Source organism: Melopsittacus undulatus, chromosome 1 (genome assembly GCF_012275295.1).
Source record: "Melopsittacus undulatus isolate bMelUnd1 chromosome 1, bMelUnd1.mat.Z, whole genome shotgun sequence".
NCBI lineage: Eukaryota > Metazoa > Chordata > Aves > Psittaciformes > Psittaculidae > Melopsittacus > Melopsittacus undulatus.
The window spans coordinates 100,864,444-100,887,664 of record NC_047527.1 but is presented as its reverse complement, the minus strand read 5'-3'; the positions used below and the strand labels follow the sequence as shown (position 1 = coordinate 100,887,664).

Sequence of the window (23,221 nt, the reverse complement as noted above, 5' to 3'; positions counted from 1 at the left end):
AGCACCTGTCTAGCTCCTTGGCAAAGACCAAGTGATGGAAGTCAAATATTCATGACACTGTCGTCCATATAAGTCAATCCTGTCTTACAGTTGAATCTTTAGCCTTACAAGACAGTTCATTCCCTTGCAACTCTATTGCTAAGTGCTCAAAAAGACATCAGATTATTAACAACTCTGGTCACAGATTTTGTTACCTGGACAAGTGATCTCTGTGAGTAAATCATCATGCCATGCAGTCTCCAAAAAAACCCCCATACAGCTGTTCTTTTGAGATATTACTGAAAATCATGAAGGGCAAGTCATGACTTCAGAAATTAAGCAGATGGGTTCTTTTTCTGGTTCAAAATCATCCATCCATCCTACCTTTTCCTTTCGGCACAATTTACGTCTTTGCAGCTACAGAACCTGCTTCAGTAATTTACATGATACAAGTAGCAGATCATAAAGCATATCCTTTGGCTTTAAATTAAGTATCAAAACCATCTGTTGATAGTTGCAGTCCACACAAATGGGGTTACAAGTACGGTTGATCTTTATTATGTACAACTCACAGTTCAAGTGTTGGGTTCTCTGTTCACTGTCCATTCCTTTTTCATTCTCTTCATGTTTATTTATATTAATTTTCCTCTTTCACTGTAGAGATCTGAACCTTGACCTGAAGACCTTGGTGAAAAATTCTGCAGAGAGCCTTCTTCAGCCCAAATAATAGTGTTAACAACCAAAACTTGACTGAAGCTCAAAATTAAGAGAGAAGATGGCCATCAGTTGGAAGATCTGCTTCTTTATTCTGATACTGCTTCCCGTGGTAAGGAAAAAATGTTTTTATTTACATTGTACTCATATAAATGCATGTTCTCAAGCCAGCACTTGCTAAGAGTGAAGGGTCTGTTACTGACACCAGTTAATCCTCCTTTGCTTATGCAATAGAACTGTGATCACTGCTCATCCTATAGAAGGGCAAGTCCATTCCTTGAGGGGATTTGTTCACTATTTGTATCTGAAATTAAATAGAAAATAAAAATTTAAAAATGAATAGAATAGAATAGAATGGAATGGAAATTGAAAAATGTGGGGCTCTTTCTTCAAATCCGTTGGCTTAGTTTTTGTTGCTTTTTTTTTTCCCAGGCAGATGGGATAAAATTAGAGAGAAAATTTTTATCAGCTCAGTGAAACATAAGACTCAAGATATTTCAGCCAGTGCTTTTGAATGCCTCTATTTTCAGGGGACCAATTTTAATAAACTGTATAAGTGGGCCTCTAAATACACAAGCACTGAAACTCTTCTATCACTTTTCTGAAGATTGTCATCTCTTCATGAAGATTATAGGGTTTTATTTTCATCATAAGCTTTTACTTACTAAGCAACATACTCTCCCATGAACCACTCTGTCCTAACACATCTGGAAATTGTAACTCTATGCCTGTCTGTTGTCCCCCTGAGCAGTGTGGCTCTATGTAGCCTCATGTAACAGCTGTAAGACCATTGAAGAAAACATATTTTTTCACTTTGTAACTGTGAGGAACAATACACAACCCCTATAATAAACTCATCTCACATTTCAACTCAGTTCTTTGCTAGACCATTGGTCACAACTGTGTTTTTCATCACTTCTCAAGAAACATTGCACAAAGGGGTACTGTGACAAATAGCACTACTATTTAAAACCTCTACCTCATTCTCATGAATTGTTATAATTTCCATGTACATGCTTTACAGTTGCTTAATATACAGATTTCTCATGCTGCTGCACTTTAATAGCTAGGTATTTAAAAGAATTCTTCACATTTATTTTGGTTTTACTTTTAATTAAGAACTATTTAATATGGTAGTGATGTGACTAAAGTATCTTTCAGCAGTTTTTACATAGTTTCTTTCTTACGTGTATTGGCTGTGTGACCTGTCTTTTACAATGCATAGCAGTCAGCATACAAGGCTTGGCTTTATTTTGGTGCACAAAAATGCACATTATTTCTTCTTAGGTTGTATTTAGAAACCACTTTAATTAACTGCATATTTGAAATGTAGCATTATCAGCTAAATTCTGTAGAATAGGATTGAAACTGGTAGTATACTTCTGTTCATCCAAATAATACAGTCCCTTACGATATATATTATCTGGTCTTTAAATTTCTTTCTAATGCATGACTCTTCTGAGTACTGCTTAGTTTTCCTGGTCAGCTAGTAGGCATTAGTTATTAGTTAAGCGAATCTGTTTAATTTTTGTACTGTATCTCTGAAATACATTTACACTAGACTTCCTCTAAGCTAATGTGGAGGGGGGAAAGACCCACATTTAATCTGTTTTGGGTGCTTATGTTAGTATGAAATTTCTATAAAAGGAGGTTATCTCAAATTCAGGTGCTGTTTTTTTGACATATATTGTATTACCTAAACAAACCTTGTAGCTTCTCATTTGAGACCCAGAAATGACAACCATCATGTCTCAACCTCTTAGGAACTCTCATCTTATAGCTAAGCCTAAGATGGCCTCAGTGTTTCCTCATCTATAAATGTTAAGTGAGATGCATCCTATACCTGGTGAAACTGGAAAGCGTATTGGTAGACCTGCTGAATTCCTGGGTATGCAGCATGATTTTCAGACTGGAAATAAAATTAAGTAAATGGTCATATGAATGGAAAGGCAAAAGACTTTTTTTTTTAATGACTAATGATCTTGAATGTTTCAATACTCTTAGTGTTCAGCTTGAGATAGACAAAAGTTTTCTTATTTAGAGGTGAACAATTTTTAATGAAGGGAAATAGATGTGGCTGAACATATCTCTTGAACTTTCAGATAGATGACCTTCCTGGCAGATGTAAAAGGACAAGTTTCCAGTTCCTAGCATTTCAGGACAAAACTGTGAGCACTGAGCTGGATAATTAGTGATCAGCTCCAGCTTTTGGAAAGGACAGATCTCTAATGAAATACTGTGAAGCAAACCAGGGCTAATAATGACAAATATGCTTTTGTATATGCTGTTTCTGCAATGTTTATGATCTTGTTTAAGAGTGCTAGGTTTTATTATAATCTCTTGCAGGAACCCAGGTAGAAAAGTAAATGATTTTACACACATAAACTTGTGTATTTGCACACACACGCTTTGGCCAGTGAAATGATTTATGCCTTTGGCAGAAATTGTACTGTAATTTGTGTATTTATTCTTTATTACATCTCTAAGTTTCTTTTCACAGACCAGAGTTCAGGAATGATATAATGTTAACTTATGGTTCTTTCCTTGCTGGGACTCTTTTTGTAATGTGTGTGGTAACACATTTTCTCTCCACTGAGACACACACTTTCTTTTTAAACCACTTCAAATGTGCTGTGCTGGTGTCCTCAAATTGGTACTTTTCTGTTACACAGATTTTCAGATTTTCTACCAAGGGAGTGGATGTGACTTTTAAAAAATATAGAGTAAATTTGAATGTCATCCTCCCAAAAGTTCCTGAAAAAAAAGGAAAATCTTCTTTTACGTCGCTTTCCTCTAAACACATCTGGTACTGTTCAAGAAATCTCCTGTTACTCTCAAGGTGAGATCCTGTGCTTAGCAGTTAGGATTGATCCTCATCTTGTGGCCCTTGTTCCCATCACTCGTAGTGTGGCTCCTGAACCTGTACAGCTTCTTGGATGTGTAGTTTTTGGCTTCACTGATAGAATGAGCCACATTCCATTTTACACACAGAAAACCAAAAAGTGCCCAGACTAGTGTCTGCATTCATAAATAGATCAAGAAAAGGCAAAAAGAGGACAAGTGTTTTAATGGAAAATTCTAGGTGGTTTCAACTACAGACAGACCAAACAACAAGAAAGTAATATTCTAAGATATATTTAGAAGTTGGCACATTAAGCCAGTTCTAATTGTCAGGGACTAGGGTGGTTAGATTTTTCATGTGTTTAACAAGTTATTCTGTATTTGCCTATCACAAAGGTATTCTACCTTCTTATTAATCACTTGGAACTGAAGGCAGTATCTACAAGCATGTTACATGTAATGCATTTTAGAGGATTTCTTGAGCTTTGTTTTTCCCCATTTTAAACGCTTTCCTAGTTTTAAATGTCTATGTTGCTATTTTAGCTGGTTTAAATCCATTTTTTGTCAGCTAGCCCATTTCTTTTCAGTCACTTTCATTTTTTGTTTTGTCTGAATATCTTCTCTTTCTGTTGTCACATTAGTTTTCTTCATCCTACTTATTTTTTGCTTCTAAATTCACTTTCACTGCCATTTTGATTGATTTCTCATTCCATTCACCTGTGATAGCAGTGGGCTTTTTTTTTTATTGGAAGTATTAACAAAAGTGATCATAAAATTATTGAGGAGATGATAGGATCCTAAACCATCATTATTTTGTCTGGTTCCAAATGTATTTGAGAAACAATGGAATTCATGACTCACAAAGTTGGCTTAGTATATGAACTGAATTTTAAATGTAACTGCAATGCAGGTGTTCTAAGTGTCTGTAATAATTCAATCAGATGTACTACTTCAGCTAATATTTGGAATTTCTTGTTGTGGTATTTTTAATATTGCTAAGATTGAATGTTTTAAATGATAAGATATTCTTCATGACATTTTATTAACTGGCAAACATGATCATTCTCCTCCTTAAAAAAACAACACAAAGCAAAAAGAAATTAAAAAGAAAGGTGTAAGTGATACCTCTTGTATACCAGCATTGTAGTACAACCACCATATGAGGGTCAGATGGGCAAATACAGATTTGGATGAACAAACAGCATCTCACAGATCAGAGAATGAAACCTTGATCTGATTACGTTTAATCAATTCATACAGAGGTGAAGACAGAAACTAGATCTGTTTGTTAGACCCTATTTACTGAAGGGGATAAAATTTCTCAAAGTTTTTAAGGGCGTGTGTAGCCTACAGAGCAGACACCTGTATGTATCCTCCATTATTAATCTGTAGCAGTCACTTCCAGCCTGCCAGGCTATGTTCAAATAGGATCATTTATATTTCAGTGTCTGTCATTTTTTAAAGATGAGAGACAGCATATTCAGACACACTATTCTACTAGTTTCTCTCCAGCCCTGCTATGTTTGTTAAAGCATCCATTTTCTGCTGCAGCCCGAATGTGAGTTTCCTCAGGCACAAACATAAGATGGTTGTGTTGGTCCCTGCTCTTGAATCAAACTATTTTTTTCTATGCAGGACTTAATGAGACAGCTTTTAATTCCTTTATGTGCCTTATGATTTATAACATCTCATAGCCCTATTCAAATTCTCTTCAGGATTGCTGCTATCTTTATCATAATGAACAGTTACATGGAATTGCCCTATTGCTTACGTACTGAAAATGCAAATATGTACAGATACAGGTAGGGAACTGCTGGGAATGTTCTCCAGAGGAGAAAAACTCAGCTAGCCAAGACATTACTACTCCTATAGATTTTCCTTTTTAATATAAGGCGATAGTGCTGGGGGCAATCAGCAGAACAGAAAAACCTCAGAACACCTTGTGCCTTTTTTAAAGAAGAAAAGAAAGTCTCAGGTTGTATAAGGTAAGAGAAGGGGGTAAGAGAAGGTTCAGGATTTCTGTATGGTATATCACAAAAAAACATCTGCGAAAATCAATGTTACAAAATAATGACAGTGCCCTTGATACCAACCACCTTTCAGAGACACAAAAATTAAAATCCCAGTTTCCAGGTAGTCCTTAGCTTGTCAGGTAGGTGGGACAGGTACTTACAGAGAGTGACAGAGTGATGGAAAACTCAGGGTGATCTCTCCTCCTGAGATATCTGTAGGTCCCTGGGTGGTTGGGGTTTTTCCTGAGAAAGCCTAGCATGTTGATGCTCCTGTTTAAGATGCCTGAAGCTGGTAGGAGACCTTGATGTTATGTCAGTACTCTGTCTAGTACACCGCCACTGGTGGTCTCACACCATCAGGTGTCAGCTACAGTTATTGCAGAAGCTGAAGAAAGACGTGCTTCGTTAAAATGGCTTTTAAGGTTACTAAGTTTATTTGCACAAAACATGAATGGCAACCAAAAAAAAAGGAAAATCTAGAAATACACATATTCTACCAATGTGTGGTTCACAACACAATGCACAAACATATATGTACATGTAGCTTTCCTTATTTAGGCAGGCAAGATGTTTAGGTCTTAGAAATGCATGGCAGCAGGTTACAAAGCAGTAAATCGTTGCCCTGCATTAATGTGTTCACTCTTTTTCCTTCTGGTAGTAGTAATAACTTCTGTGACAGGCAAATAATATGATGACAACACTGATTTAAGAACATTAATACGATTCTTTTCCCTGCTGGTTTTGTATTCATGAGCTTGGAGGAGCGTTGGATGAGCAGTCAAATAACAAATTGGGAAATAAATAGAAGATTTCTTAGAAACGGAGCCTGTGAAAAAAAGAATCAGTTATTTTTCATGTTGCTCAGCTATTAATATCCAGCACCTGGAGGGATATTATCCAAGTCACTAGCAACTGTGCTACTGGCCTGTTCTTCCTCTGGTTTGCTGAGTCAGCAGCCTAAGAAAATTTACTGTGGAGTCAGCTTGAAGAGATAGTTGCGATGACAAACCGAAGCTACATAAAAAGGAAGGAGAAAATGGATGCAAATGAGCAGGAAGAGAGGAAAAGAATATGAAAAAAAAAACATATTTTCATCACTCTACTGTTAGGGATTTGGCCTTCTCCTGTCCCTCTTACCATGGCTTGTAATAGTTTCTTCTCTGTGAAATAAACTCTGCTGCTTCTCAGAGTGAATGTATGTCCTACAGCAAGAACTGGGGCTTTCCTAGGGATCAAGCAGCACTGCTGTAAGCCTGCCTGGGTGAGCACACCGCATCAGTGCTTGCCCCAGGGTAACACACCACAGGGCCTCCAGATGAACTGTCCAGGCGTTACTCATGCAGCATCCATAGGATTAGGAAGTAGATGCAAGACAGCATGCAGTGCTTAAGCCTGCTTCTAGGGCTTCTTTTTCAAAGCCATAGAGACCTGGCTATTTAATAAAAATCTATGAGACCCATTAAAAAGCACTGCCAACCATGAAGCCTAAGTGTTGCTGTCACTGTAGGCCCCAAGGGCATGGAATCCAACTCAAAAAATCCTTTGTTTCTCTGGGCAAGGGGTGAATACTTCAGTCCAGGCTAGCTTGTGCTCACGCTCCTGAAAAGAAAATTGGGTTTCTTTCACTTGCCCTGTTTTGTTGGTTTTTTTGTTTGTTTGTTTGTTTTTTCTCCCCATGTGTAAATCACTTGGAGGTGACGATTTTGGAGATATGGGTCCCATTAAAATACAGTAATATCTGTGATTTGCTTATTCCATGCCATATAATGCTAGTTTTGCCCAAACTAGAGAACATCACCTTTCTAATAAATGGGACCTGCTTCTGTACTTCCCTGTGCATGTTAGAGCTTAGTTGTGTACCTAACTGATGTCAAGAAATGTACTTAGGCCAATATTTAACAGCTGAAATGTTGAATGTCTAGATTAAGATGTTTATCTATATTAATATATACTAATGATTCTGTGGCAAGGGACAGAAACCTCTGTATATTGGTATAACACTTCCTAAGCCTCCTTAGTGCTCTCCCTACAGCAGGGTCATAAAAATTATCTTAAGCTATAATTTTGTTTCTTTAATTTTTAGAAACCTCAGCTTTATTGAGCAGTAGGTTATACTTTACAAATGTCATGTGATTGATGAATAGATGACAGTAAGTCACCGTTGCCCAATTGATTGTCTGGCATTAGTAAAATCTTGGAACTCACCACCATAGGGTGGTTTGTAAGGTTATCACAAATGCTATTTACTACTTTTCCTGGAATACATTTTTAAAATGGATTATTAAATGTGTGTTCTTGGATGAGTGAGGGCAGATGCAAATGGATTATTTTGTCTGTAGTAAAGAAAAATAAAAAATGCATACCATTAAATACTTCAGAACTTCTTAGGAAAAAAAAAAAAAGAAGATCCATTTTAGGAAGAACAGGGAAAATATTTTCCCTACATAATAACATTTAAGAAATACTTTGTAATACTTAGCCAGAATTATTCTTTCTAGTAAAGTTTACAAAATTTAATCTAAATTTCAAGTTTTCTCCCTTTTTTGTACAAAATAAGGTTTCTAAATAAATATTCAAATATTGTCTTCAAACAAGACATAATATGAAAAGGAAGCACTTCATAACTCTCCTACCACTTTCTAAACAGGAAAAATTGCAGCTTTTTTTTTCTTGTTTTTTTTTTCTATCAATATGGTTTAATCTATAAGCTTCATCAACATGTTGTTTCCTTAGGGAAAATAGGCTCAATGAATGTCTTTCCGACAGATTTCCTTTGTGTCAACTGGTAGGTTTAACAGTTTCTCAACCTTTGTATGTGGTCAGTGGTTGTGCTCACTGTTCCAAAGTACTTTATATATTTTCACTTATGCTGAAAAATTCTGTTAAGGATTGTGAAGCGATAAAGTTTATGTTGTTCCTGACCTTCCCAATAACACATTTATGCAATGTAATCTCCTCTCAAACGTTGCTCAGTAGGCTTCATTTGAAGTGTAAAACTCTTATGAATTGTCTAAGAGCTTTAGACAGAAAAAGAGAACACTTTAGTTTCTGTGTACTCTTTTCAAATGGTTTTGGTCCCACAGTCTCTCTTTGACTCAGCATCTGTGGCCAAAGTGTGTTATTCAGGGGTTATTTAGGCTTAATTCAGGCTGTTGATTTGGTTGTTCAAAGACTCCTGAGACAGCTTGTCAATAACTTGAGCTGCTGTTTTTTGCAGATTTGGGAAGGGAAAGCACAGAGATCTTTTTTATTTTTTAGATTATTCTTACCTGATAGCCACATCTAAACATGTTACATATTTTGGTATAAAACTCTTTTGGACCTTTTTTTTTACTTCCTTGTTTTCTAAGGGCTTGCCAGATAGCTGGTAATGCAAAGTGCATATTGGATAAGATTAGAAATATGCTAAAGCTCAAGGGTATAAATTTGTGTTTATTTCCTCTCACATATTAAAATGTTCTTTTTTTTCTTGCTGCCCTCTGGCTGAGTTGAGTTTAGTTGTTATATCTCTATTAGCCAGTTTTATGATAATTTGCTCCATTACTTAAAAACATAACAAAATACATGACAAGTTAGCATTGCAATAAAAACTAAATTCTCATGCAATTTCAGACTAAGCCAGTCCATTTTAGTACCACTTCCAGCAATGTAAATGTGCAAAATCTTAACATTTTTGGCCATAGTGTATTGTCAAGTATGTCTGAACTAATGCAAGGTGAACAAACTGTCTGCTTATTTAAAATAACTATTAAATCTCTCTGCATATTTTCAGCCTAAAAGTTTTGACATCAAAAGTGATGTTATTATTCATCCTGTAGCTGTGGTCATTCCCTTACGCACTCCATTTGCATAGCATCTGTGGGAGAGTCTGGAATTTTGTAAAGGCAGGCAATGTCAGTGGGAATAGGCTGTAAAATGTTGAAGGGCCTTTGTTGCACTATGTTAAGTGGACTTACATGATCCCATCTATCTATCACCTGTCATCTATCTATCTAATCTATCTATCTATCTAATCTATCTATCTATCTATCTATCTATCATCTATCTATCTATCTATCTATCTATCATCTATCTATCATGATCTATCTATCTTTTTCATCCCTATATACTGAATACTATGAGTGGTTTCAACTAAATTTGACAGAACACATTCCCAGACAAATTAATTTTCTACCAGTTTCATATGAACATTTAGGCAAAGGCAGGTTTTGTTAATTCCCTACAGAAAAATAACTTCAACATAAGCTCAAGCCTTATTAGACAGCAGATTATCTAAACAGGAGCTCATCTAGGAGACACTACTCCATGAGATCACTGGCTAAAGCCTTGTGCTACTACTCACAAAACTCATCCGCTTTAATTTATTAATGAATTTATTTATTTATTTTAAAATCTAACAGCTAATTCAGGTATCTAGAATATCAGGATTGCTGGCAATTAGAGCAGTAACCTAAGGCATGACAGCTTAAAGATCAAAACTCATTGCTCTAGGTTAGTGCTTGATTGCAGCATTGCTGCAGCTTCTTGTTTCTGTTCTCTCCGTATTGAACAAGATCAGCTGCACTGCCCTGTCTCTAAAAGGTGTGGAAAAAAAATAAATCCACTTAATGCTAAGGTATGCTCAAGTATTAGGGTGATGGTGCCAATGACAGGTGTGTGAGATATGAGAAGTTCGGTTAATCTCAGTGCTGCACTATGGAGAAGCTTGTGCTAGTGCTCTGGGAAAGCAAAGAAGGAGTGACAGGGCATATGATTATGGTTGGAAGGGACCTTAAATGATTAGGGTTGGAAGGGACCTTAAAATCATCTAGTTCCAATGCCCCACCACAGACAGGGACACTTTCCACTAGACAGGTTGCTCAAAGCCTCATGCATTGCCTCCTGATTTTCTAACACTAGTGTGAAGTCCCACATAAATCTTCATCTGATGAATGCCTTTATGTTTGCAACGACATACTTACTCCTTTTCCACTTTGAGGAGCTTATGTGTTCTGCTTTTCCAACTGTTTACTAGCTGCATTTTAATCTTTCAGGGATTTTCTGTGAGTTCAGGGAGTAAACCAGGACCAGAAATGATGAGGTTTATTTTGCTTGAGTTTTCACAGTGTGACCCACTGGTCACAACATTAGTTCTGCAGCTATTTCATTATGGGACACAAAGATGGAAATTCTACTTCTTTTCCCTTTTGTGTCCATGGATATTTACTCTCTCTCTGTTAATGAAATCCAAAATAACACTTTGTGGATAAGAATTCGTATTTGAGGGGTATGTCATCGTGTATTGAGGTCCACTCCCATTGTATGGCACTGCTTATGAAGGGAGGCTTTTGAATGTTGAGCAACATAAAGTGGCAATCTTCCAGCTCTCTTCATGGCTTTGGAAAAAAATAAACACCAAACAGCCACAGAACATGGCAGAAGCTGCTGTAAGATAGGACCATTAAAACTGTGGAAAAATAAAACCCCATTTGATGTAATGTAACAAAAAACAAATGGAAAGTGATAGGGATGTGTGTGAATAACATTAGTCTAAAAAAAATTCTGGTTTCAGTAATGATTGTTTGCATTTTGGGGCAGGAGTTTTTATTCGTGTTTGGGTTGAGTTTTTTTCCTCATATATTAACATGTGAAATATATATATATCTGTTGCCAAAAGTGTAATGTAGAAATTCTGAATGCAGTAATGCTATGGATCAAATTAATTATATTAATGTATGTTAGAGTCACCCCAAATAACCCACGAGGAACAACATAAAATAGGTTTCACTAAGTTTGCTTTCAAACCTCTGTTTACCTTAGGTATGACAGCAATTTGCTCTCATGGCAGAGGAATCTCTTCTTTTTCTCACTCTTAAGTATGTATTAGATATACAGTATTTACATGTGTTAATGTTTTCTTCTGATAGCAGGAAAACCAAAACAGTCTGAAGCAGCTGCCCCCATTTCTGACCTTTCCTTTCTCCATGGAAAATGAAACCACCTTATTTCTATTAACTTCAAACTGAAACAAATTTAAAGATTACTGCAATTTAATGTTACCATTTCAAAGGCTTCAGAGCTATATTTCTTTTTTTTTTTTCTTTTTTGTCATACTACAGTTCAGAAATTTGTTTTTTGCCTCTATGTATGCTGGGTTGCATACTTTCTCAAGACACATAAGGACCTGTGGGAATCTAGAATGGCTAAAGACTTCAGAAGCAGGTATCAATGAAGTTATGATGTCATTATTAATACAGATGAAGTAGGATCCAGTATTTTCAAGCCCAAATACATAACGTTAGGCTCTCTTAGTCAATATATAGGACATTATTAAATATGGCATTCAGAAATGCTGCAGTAGAACCCTTACATCTTTCTCCAGGATGCCAATTTATTGATGCTTCCAACCATCTAGCAAATTAAATTTGGGAAGAGAGACTTGAACATATCTGCCAGCACTTACTATCTTTAGTGTAGAGTCGTAAACATATGTTTGGGCTTTAAAAACCTTTTTTTTTTCTTTTTTGTGGCATTGAAAAGCTGACTCTTGTTTAAATATGCAAAAATCCTAAATGTGTGCGCATTGCAGACAGCTGCAAAATGGCACAGCTGAAGCATTTGTTACCATCTGAAAGAGCCCCTGTGCCACCAAGCTCTACATCAAGAATGCCTTTGTACCTACCAACCCAGGTGACTGGCTTAACACTTTAGATGCCTTCTGAGAACATCAGGAGCTATATCATGAGGATAATAAAATGCATCCTGAATCTGTTCCTATTCAGTGAGATGTCCCTTATTTGGGCACATTTCTGTAAAGCAGTAGAGCAGAAAATGCTGGAGCAGAATCTAGGTCATGACAAGACTCTGAAAGTGAGACCTGTGGCTTATCTGTCAGGGTCTGAAATGTATCCAAGTCCTGCTGGTTTATTTGGAATGAAATCACCTTTTAAGGAGGAGATCTGTTATTAGAAGTAGACCATCTCTATTACTGCATGTTGTCCCTCCTTAAATCAAATCATACCCTGCAGTGATATAAAAGTAAAATAGGAATTTGAGATAGGGTATGCAATCTGGCACTGTGTTTTGATGTTTTGTTTTCTAGTAATTTTGCAGCTATTTTGTAAAACAAATTTCTGAATTTCTTGAAACCTCCTTGAGATTCATCTCATGAAGTATTGTGTAGTCACTGGTAGGATTTTCTAAGAATACCTCATGAGTAGTGCACATGTGAGAAATTCATTGTTGCATGTGTTTTATGCTGCTAACAGAGTAATGAGCAGAGCAGGGGCTAGGTTCTACGTATCTCCTGTCAGCATGATTGTCTCATGGGCAGTTTCTGTGCAGTTTATATATCCTCAAGCCACATGAAGCATTTGGATAAGCAATCATGAAGGGATAGGTATCCCACTTTTTGCAGGAGATGGTAGCATTCTTATATTATGGTTCATAAGAACTTTGAGTTACAGGTTATAATGATAGAATATTCTTGATACAGCAACTAGTAAATAATAATATTAGCATGTAAAATGTTAGGAAAGGGAAAAAAATTAAGAGAAAACTTTGGAAAGGAGAAAGAGGGAGGTATACTTCTAACACACCTGCATCTAGAACTGATGTTAGATACACTGCTTGATGCCCAAAACTTTTACACAGTGTGTTACCTATCCAAACTACCATGTCAGCTTTTTGGGATCCTATCCTGTCAATGACATAAAAGAAAACCAGCAGGGTTATGTGGGTTTTGTTTCTAACAGGAAAGATATACTGGATTGTACAAAGGCTATAGCTGGCCCACTGTTAGTATGCAGCATTGCTGCATGTTCTGTCCAGTGTGTGATGTGGACCAGAGATTTCATTACACCTTTCTGGTTCCTATCTCTGTCTTTCCTTTTATACAGCTGATGCTCTTAACTCCTTAGAAAATGAATTTAGGTTGGTGGGTCTGGATTTTTTATAGTGTACAAAACCAAAATCCCACTATATGTCACAACTCATCTAAGACGTTCTACAGTTCAGCTCTTGTGATTTAAGAAAGGAATTGAGTGTGATTGCGTTTCCGTACCTCTCAAGATCCTGTGAAAATGTCAGTTATTATTCTCTGCCTGTTGTGGTTTTACTGTGTTTACTGTGGCTAATACATGGGTCTCTACTGACAGTGAGGTTGGGTACGTGCATTTCTTTTGTATATGAAAGCAATATGTTTTAATTTTTTTTTTAATATAAAGAATGGGGATTGAGCTCCCAAATCATACTCCATAACCTCTTCACTGCATATTCTTGAGTTCAGGCACATTTAAACATTATTCAAAACATAAGGCATGGTCCTAGTTCAGAGCTGCATGTTCTCAGGTTCTGAAAATATAGGTATTAGGGTTAAAGACAAAGGCCAAATCTCCTATTGTAAGTCATTAATTGTCAACATACATTAGTTGAGAAGTTGATTCCTTTAATGAGACAAATACTATACAACAGTTAATGTGGCTTTTTAGCATTCAGTGATATATAGTGCCTCTTTAAACAGATATCACTTTAAAGCTTACAAATGCCCAAGATGGAAATGTTGCATGTGGCTAATTTACTATGCATCACAAAAATACAAAATACCATCTGCTGCATCAGTGGAGGAAGAAGGCAAATGGCATCCTAGGGTGCATTAGAAAGGGTGTAGTTAGTAGTGAAAGAGGGGTTCTCCTCCCCCTCTACTCTGCCTTGGTGAGGCCGCATCTGGAACACTGCATCCAGTTCTGGGCCCCTCAGTTCAAGAAGGACAGGGAATTGCTTGAAAGAGTCCAGCGCAGAGCCACAAAGATGATGAAGGGAGTGGAACACCTCCCTTATGAGGAGAGGCTGAGGGAGCTGGGTCTCTTTAGCTTGGACAAGAGGAGACTGAGGGGTGACCTCATCAGTGTTTACAAATATGTAAAGGGTGGGTGTCAGGATGATGGAGCTAGGCTTTTTTCAGTGATACCCAGTGATAGGACAAGGGGCAATGGGTGTAAACTGGAGCATAGGAGGTTCTATGTGAACATCAGGAAGAACTTCTTTACTGTAAGAGTGACAGAGCACTGGAACAGGTTGCCCAGGGGGGTTGTGGCATCTCCTACGTTGGAGATATTCAAGGCCAGCCTGGACAAGTTCCTGTGTGATGTACTCTAGGTTACCCTGCTCTTGCAGGGGGGTTGGTCTAGATGATCTTTTGAGGTCCCTTCCAACCCTTGAGATTCTGTGAACTGATCACCCCTTTGGCAATTATTTGTCTACCCAGGATTTAGGTATTCACTATCATGATATAACTGCATATTCCCAGAGATTATGTTTACTGAGAATTACATTTAAATATTACTGTTAAAGAGCTGTTGCCTGATATTTAAATACTAGTGTGATCAGCCATGATTAAACCATGTGCCCAATGATAGTGCAATACTTCTGCTGGCCTATAAAATCTGTGATGCTTGAACTGGAAAAGCGATGCACAGTTTCCAAGGGGTAAGGTGGGGTTGGGATTCATTAGTGCAGTATCTCCAGCTAGAAGCAAGCACTGGCACTGCAAGTCTTTCACCATACAATGCTTTTCACTCAGATAACTTATGCTGTAAATATTGACCAATACTGGGTGTCCAAACGTTAACTGGCTGTGAGAGGAGTGTCTGATGTTCCTTCTCAGCAGTGCACAATTGATGCAGTCCTAAATACACGGAGAAGTTACCTATCATTAGGCAGAGAATCATAGGAATAGAAACCCTATTTCGTTAGATCACCTAATAAAAGTAGCATTAGTATTATTCTCTGTGGTATAAACCCAGACTGAAGGATTACAGTGGTTAATAACTTTATATAGTAAATTTTGGAATTTTCTATCATGTTGAAAACTCAGTTGTTTCAATATCTTGTTTCATCCTGCTCAAGTATGTTCATATATCTAGACTTTTATTTTCCTTTTTTTTTCCCATTGAGCAGATTTGCATCACCTTTTAAATTTTAATTCCAAAATAGTGAAATAGTTCACAATGATATCTTTAAGCAGAGTAAAAACTTCCCAAGTAATCTCTGAACTGGATAACTTGAGTGACACCTCAGTTCCTCAACTGATCAGTGCAATATTTTATACTGTATTTTGCATTTGTACACATATTAAATGGCTGTGAATGTAGCCAACACATGGGAAAGCACAGCTACATTATAGTCTTCACAGTCTCAGATTGGGACATAGGAGGAACAAGGCAGCTCACACACAGTGGCTCTACCAAGACTCTCCTAACGGTCACTGCTGTACTTTCCTCCCAGGCAGGATCCAAGGACATTAAAATTCATTATAAATGCCTCTTGAAATTACTTCTCTTTATGTGGTAATTTGTTGTTGTTGGTTTTGGTTTGTTTTTTGTTTTTTTTTTTTTTGGGGGGTATTTTTCTGTGTATCTCCTCACTGATGATCATTAGGAAATTTTCTTACATTGCCTCTCCTCCTTTCTAATCCCCTCTGCTGAACTTCACACTGGCTTATCTCACCACATTGGTGCTCTGAAACACCATTCAGTCTGCTCCCTTCTTCATGAATATGTACTTTATTCTCCTCCTTGAGTTTTTGCAGTTGCATAGGGAAAACCCCTCTAGAAGCAGGAAGGAGAAAGAAGTTTTTGTTGAGAAAACTACTCTAAGCACAGTCTTCTGTGTAAAGATTTGATTCCTTGTGGGATTTGAGTGGGTTTATTTGGTTGTGGGTTTGGTTTTTTTTCTCTCCACTTTGGCACAATATCTAAAACAATGTCTCCTAGCATTGAAAGGAGGGAAGTTGAGAATGAGCTCAAGCACTTCCCATTACCACTATTATAATGAGCTCTTTTCTTCTGTTCTTCAGTATTTTCCCCAGTCCCAAAGTCCCTTTGGGGAGTATTAGAGTGAGAGCTGTAGCACTACACACTTGCTGTGGCCGCCTGTGGGGAGGAGTGGAAAGGAGTAATGTGTGTGATAGTTGAGGGCAAATAGCTTTAATTTAATTAGTAGATTAATTAAAGCTTTCTCCCTTGGGTAGAGTATATGTGTGTGTGTGTGTGTGGAGAAAGTGTTCCTGCAGCCTCCTGTAGCTGTTCATCACGCATTTCTGTTCCAAGTGTGACTCAGATGGAGCTCCTATTGAACTTGCTGGGAGCCTGCACAAAACAAATTTCCTGTCTAAGACCTTTTCTCTTTGAGGTTTTGTTTAAATGTAATGAAGTATAAATGGGCAAATAATAATGAGTAATAACAAGAACTTGCCTTGCAAATGAATGTGGCATCCGGCAGAATGACAAATGCAGAACTCCTAAAATCTCTGTTTCCCAATATCCCCACAGAGAGAGAAGTCTTAACATTAGCACAGATTTCCTCAGCCTTTGTTCAGTGAAACTCATCATGAGGGGTTTTTTGGGTTTTCTTTACTCTGATAAACCACGCAAGGCTAGTTGGTAGCCTTGGCTCTGCACACTCTACATAGGTCCTGAGGAAAGTAGATTAAGGCCAGCAGTGTCCTGAGCTGTAACAAGATGAAGGCCAGTAGATGCAGGAAGTGATTATCCTCTTCCACTCAGCACTTGCTGGACCACTTCTAGAATATTACATCCAGTTTTGGGCTCCTCAATATATATTAACTGTAGCAAGTTCACAGGAAGGACACCAAGATGGCCTGTAAGGAGGGGATGAGGAAAATGAATTTGTTTAGCTGGTGGAAGGAGGGAAACTTTGGAGGCAATCTTGTGGCAACCTTATAATATCTATGAGAAGATCAGGAAGAAGAAAGAGACAGGCTTTTCATCATGGTGCATGGCAGGAAAACAATGGACTATGGGCATAAGTTGAAACACCAGAGATTCATAGCAGGGAGAGGCTGCTTTACTCTGAGGATAAGTGAACATTGAAATAAGTTGCACAGAAGTTGTTCAGTCTCCATTCTTGGAGTTTTCAAAAACTCAAATGGCAAAAGCCCTGAGAAACCTAATCTCATCCCACTGCTGACCCTTCTTGGAGTGGGAGGTAGAGCTGAAGTCTTCTGGAAATCCTTTCCAACCTGACTTATCCTGTGATCCCACGATTCTGTATGAAAGATGTATGTCACAGATACTTGCCCTGGTCTCACAGCCACCAGAGACAAGGATGTCTGGTATGAGGGACTGAAGCTTTAAGTGTTGTTAAGAGATTGTCAGCTTTTCAGGCCTAGGTTGACCTCTGATGAATGAAGGAGGAAGACATCTAGCAAGAAATATGCATAGGAACTTTAAGGGCATGTAGGGATAGGACAAGGGGCAAACTGAAAGAGAGTGGATTTAGATATTAGGAAGAAGCTCTTTACTGTGAGGGTGGTGAGACATTAAAGCAGGTTACCTGGAGAAGCTGTGCTGTCCCATCCCTGGAAGTGTTCAAGGCCAGGTTGGATGGGGCTTGGAGCAATCTAATCTAGTGGAAGCTGCCCCTGCCCATGGCAGGGGTATTGGAACTGAATGAGCATTAAGGTCCTTTCCAAACAAAACCATTCTGTTATTCTAGGTTTCTGTGTGTTACTTTGAGCCATACTATTTTTTATCATTGGAGGAGAAATTCTTAGGAACAGTGGGAACAGCCATTTTATGTAATGCAATCAACAATCAGAATTAGTTTCATCTCAAGCACAGTATGTCTAAAAAGATTTTTAAACACTTTTCAAATGAGTAGTTTCATCCTGCCAGTACAAAGTTTTGAGAAACATTGCTTGGTATTGCCCACTATTGGAGATAGAATAAAGGTGTATGTTGGTTAAACTCAAGATACTAGTTCCTGTGGGAGTCATCAACTATACTGAGCATGCCTTACCATTCTCAAAAAGATGTTTTTCAACTGATTTTCAAGATAAAACACCAGTTAAGGCAAACTCAAAATAGGTTTATCCAATGTTGCATAACGCATCTTTTGTCCAGAGTTACCACTTCAGGAGGTATCCACTGAGTGAAGGGAACTGTTGTTTATGCTGCTGCTATTTTCTAATCTGCAGTGAGACATGCATCTCTCCAGGAGCCACCAGTGTTAGAAAGCAGCCATATCTTAAATTTATGTAAGCCAGTTTGAAAAGAATCTGTGCAGGTTTTGGCAGTGTGCTCTGTTTGTCAGGGGTTTGATTTCACAATTTGCTTAAAGCATAGTATCAAGACTATGCTGCAGATTGTACAGTTGTGCCTTGATTTGAATAAGTTTCTAATCCCTTTACCCTTTCACTTAGTCTGAAGTGTTTTGAAATCACACTAGTTTGAGTGCCATTTACACAGGCAGACAAAAACGCAATCAACTGACAACGTAAGACCTTCCTTATTGGAAACAGCAATTTGTTCGACTGCCAAGGCAGTGTTGTGGGTACCAGTAGTGATGTAAATCAGTTCTCAAAAATCCAGATAATCAGAGCTCCTTCCCAAGCACCTCTATTTTTAACACATATTCCGAGTCTTGGCCCTGGTTTGACCAGTTGAATCATTGCTTGATAAGGAGAGGGATTATCTCTAGTAGTGTGGTTTCCATGACAAAGTAAGGTTTTTTTGGCAACACTCACATAATAATGTGTTGTGTTTTGAGCTAACTTTTTAAAACCAAAAGTCATAATAGAATTAATAGAGTGTAATTCAGTATAAAGTGAGTGATGTAATATATCTAGCAGATTAAACTGCTGTCTTGCGTTACTTTAGAGACAGCAATTAGACGAAAAGGGAAATCAGACTGTATTTCTTCTCTATGTTGGTGTAAAATATTGTCCATGAGGGATTTATTGAAGGGTTTTGATATTGTTTCTTTGCTTTTTCTTATCTGGTTTTCTTTACCCCTCTCCTTATTGTCATGGTGTCTGATATGACATATCCTGAATGGAGTGGAAATATTAATTTTGAAAAGAAAAAAAATAAATCAGGACTTAACAGACGTAATGCATAAACACAGAAGAGGAGAGAACAGCTAATGGTACTGAATTGCCATGTTTGATAAGGCCTTTGTAGAAATGCAAATGCCAAGTGAATTGCAGAGTTCACTATCACATCTTTACTATCTCTTCAAAACATATCAATCCTGGAGTTTCTGAAGAATACTGATGGCTTTTCTTACTAAGTTGTACAGTGAACTCACATTTTAAAGCAATTGTGAATATTTTTACAGAGAGTAAAATGAGAAGAACATTATTTTTTTAATAACTGATTGTAGTCAAAGACAGTTCAGGTTTCTTGGCTAGACTTCTCTGCACTGTTGGCCCACAAGATGATAAGTTTAAATAACACTGAGGCCTCTTTCAATACCCAGCTTTGATGTGTTAAAAAATTTCCAAATCCTTCCAGACACTCAACCACCTTTCCTATGCACTTTCCTATGCACAAGTCTTTATCAGTGACCATGAACATGGCACAAGTATAATGTCCAATTCATAGAAAATGTCCTGGTTTTCCTCTGAGAAGACCTTTATCTACTTGCTATAACTGAGGAAATGATTTAAGTGGCAAATCATAGGTGTCTTTTGCCATTAGAGATACCCTAGTGTCCAAAATATTCTGACAAAGGGTAAACATAAAGTCCTGTGCAAGCAGCTGCAGCTGGAGGTCAAGTAAGATACACTAAGGCACATCTAGACACATGGTCTAGACTTTTGTGCTTAGTCTTCTGATCTGCTCACTTTGGGTACAGCTACAGTTATAGAGACAGCACATAACTCATGGCAGCTACATAAGCAGAATGTTACATTTAAATTCATATCCTTTGTTCCTTAGTGCAAGTGGTTAGGAAGCACCTTCCTAATGTGATCCAGTCTTGCTCTCTCTGTTGTCTACTCACAGCCTTGCTTTGTGCTCCTTGAATGAATTATTAAGGCTATTCTCTCCCTATTTGCAGGTTCCCTTGACATGAGGGTCCAAGGCACAATGTCACTGGCTTGTACCACACCATGCTTAATGTGAAGCACGGTTTGTGCTACATCTTGGGAAGAGGTGCAGAGCTATTTCTGTGCTCGATAGATCTTTATGCACCAAATGAGACAGCTTGTGTTGTCTTTCCAGTATAGAAATCTTGAGAAAAAAAGAAGTTCTCCTTGAAGTTACTTTGTTCCCAGTGTTTAATATACTTGAACCAAACCAAGAAGAAAGCAAGTTTATTTAAATTTTCTGCTGAAATAAGCTGGCAACATGTCTTTATTTCCATGACCAGGGAAGCATGTGAAACTTTTCGGATTTGCACAATTCTTCCTACATGGTTCCTTCCCTGGAACATCCATATATTTAAGCAGTGCCTTGTTTAAACACATTACTCTAGAATTTGCTAATCTGATTTCACATATAGCTAGAGCAGATCTGGAAGCAGCACAGATGTGTTCACCTGGTTCTCTGCTCATTTTTACGTACTATGGCTTTCTTAATGGAACAGATCACACTAAAGCAACACCTTGAGAGAATGTGTGAGAGACTTTATGTAGGCTGTAACATAATAACATGATTGGTCTTAATTTTACCAAAATGCCAAGGAAACAACAAAGAGTTAAATGGTACAAGTTACATATCACAGATGCCAGTTTATTTTAGTGGTGGCCACCTAAATAAAAATAAATGTAGAAAACCAAACCCTCTTAATCTATTGTACATCTGTAGTGTGGTAGCTGCTTACTTTTGTCTGTGTTCTCTCAGAACTAAACAGACATTGATTGTATTTACTGTATCTGTGCCTATACAAATATATGCCTGGTGTGAGTCAAACTCCTTCACTCTGTGGAGAGTAATAAGTTTTTAAAAAGGGTGAATTTCATGCACTATTCACTTGGTTTCTTTATTTTTCTAGTATGTGTCCAAATATTCTTTAACTGCACGTATCACTGGTATCTTCTGGGAAACTGAAACTAGACTGTCTACTGAACTCAGGAAATTGCAAATGTCCTTGAGGCAAAAGAAATGAAATCAGGAGGCCATGAAGTTCAAGCTTGCACTTCCATTTGATTTCTTCTCTGCTGTTCAGTTGTTGAAGACTGACTCAACAAATTAAAGGCTCTATCAGTGCATAGTTAATGGAGAAACGTGAAATGTGGATCCTTTCAGGAAAACATAATAACATTAAAGGGTCTCTGCATTCAACAGAGAAACTTTTTGTTATTAACAAGCCAAACATGGTTTTATTTTCTCAGATGCAGCTTCTCATTAGTGGAGATGACAGGCAGCTTCTACTCTCTTCTCTGGCTCTGAGGTTAATGTTTGTTCCCTTTCTTTGCTTTCTGTCTCAGTTTCCATGTTCCCCAATATTTTTTTTCTGTTTTACTTGTTGGTGAAGACTGCTACAAAAGGGCATAAAAATGGTTATGGAAAGTCACATCAAAATATTCTGCCAATAGTGAAAGCTTAAGTAAGGCTATAAGGACAGGTGAAGCACATTGCTGTAGTGCTCTCTCTGCTCCCAGCAGTCTGCATTTCAAATATATCCTGACTTAGGCTTGCTCAGATATAATTGACTAAATTTAGTCAGTTTAATCAGAGAGATCTGACTGGTTACAAGGAAAAACAATAAAATCAGCTTTTAACCTTAGGCTTTCCTTATAATGAATCAGGTCCTGGTTTTGCTTTGCCTCTGCTAAAGACACCAAAAATAAGAAGGATAAATTGCACTCTTTTGTCTTTTCACTATAGACTGAACTTTGACTTCTTGTCAAAGATCTATGATTACCCCGTAGAAAAATCTGGGCATGCTGAGCTTCTTATTGTTTACTACCCTTTGATAGATTTTGCATAAATCCATATATATATATATTTTGAACTCCTATAACATTTAACATATACAATATCAAGCTGAAAAGAGTTCAAGTTAACAACAAGTGGGCAAAGAAACTTTATCTTTTTTTATTCCTATCCTACTTGCATAGAAAATATTTGGGTTTTTTTATATTATCGTTACTATTACTACTAATTGACAACTTTTCTAATCTGCATATACTGAACTGTACAGAAACTGTCACATTCATGTACTGAGACAATCCCTGGACAATCTCTTCAGATATGAGCAACTGTGGAGAGTGAACCAGCACCAGCAGCAGAATCCTTATGTACTTGTTATTTCTCTTTTATCTTTTTGAAAGGTATTCTAAGAACTTGAATGTCAGCCAATGCAATTTTCTCAGTCTTCATCAGGGTCTAGGGGATGATGTAGCAAAAGCCCTTATGTTCTTGGGAGATCCTAGAGATCTGTGACAATATATATTTTCCAGGCTCTTGGGAGCCCTTAGAGCAGAACAATGTTTGTTTTGAAGATAAACGAATCTAATACATTTATGCCTGGTGTATCCCATGGGGAAAATAGCTGAAATTCATCACTGGGATCTTGGAGATGAAACTGCATAGTGTTATCAGTTTCTACAAATGATGAATAAAGCTTTCCAGTAGAGGTTCGTTAGGAAACCCTTTCTATCTTTGATACAGGGTTGGTGGCTTGTAATATTACAAGGTCAAAAGTGTACAATGGCTCGGTATCTCCTACCACACAAAAAAGTGCAACACAAGCTCCACCAAACTGATTACACATGCTTTAATATTTACTTTAAGTGCTTATTGTGTGTGTGGTGGCAGTTTGATGCATTAATGACCCAAACTGTTCACTCCATTCCCTTTATTGGGATATGAGGGAAGTAAAGCTGAACAGTGCAGCTAGGGCTTGAAAATTAACTGAGGAAGATTGAATTCAAGTATTGCTTTACC

At 37.5% G+C, this 23,221-nt stretch overlaps 1 protein-coding gene across 1 annotated transcript in view; it reads left to right on the top strand.

Annotated features, from left to right (window-relative positions):
- Positions 1-23,221, top strand: part of LOC101877234 (pituitary adenylate cyclase-activating polypeptide type I receptor) — a 133,248-nt gene that overhangs the window by 29,833 nt on the left and 80,194 nt on the right. The window contains exon 2 of the mRNA XM_031049800.2: positions 640-805. Within this exon, the coding sequence (XP_030905660.1) occupies positions 755-805 (51 nt within the window). The 5' untranslated portion in view covers positions 640-754. The remainder of the gene's footprint in view (positions 1-639; positions 806-23,221) is intronic.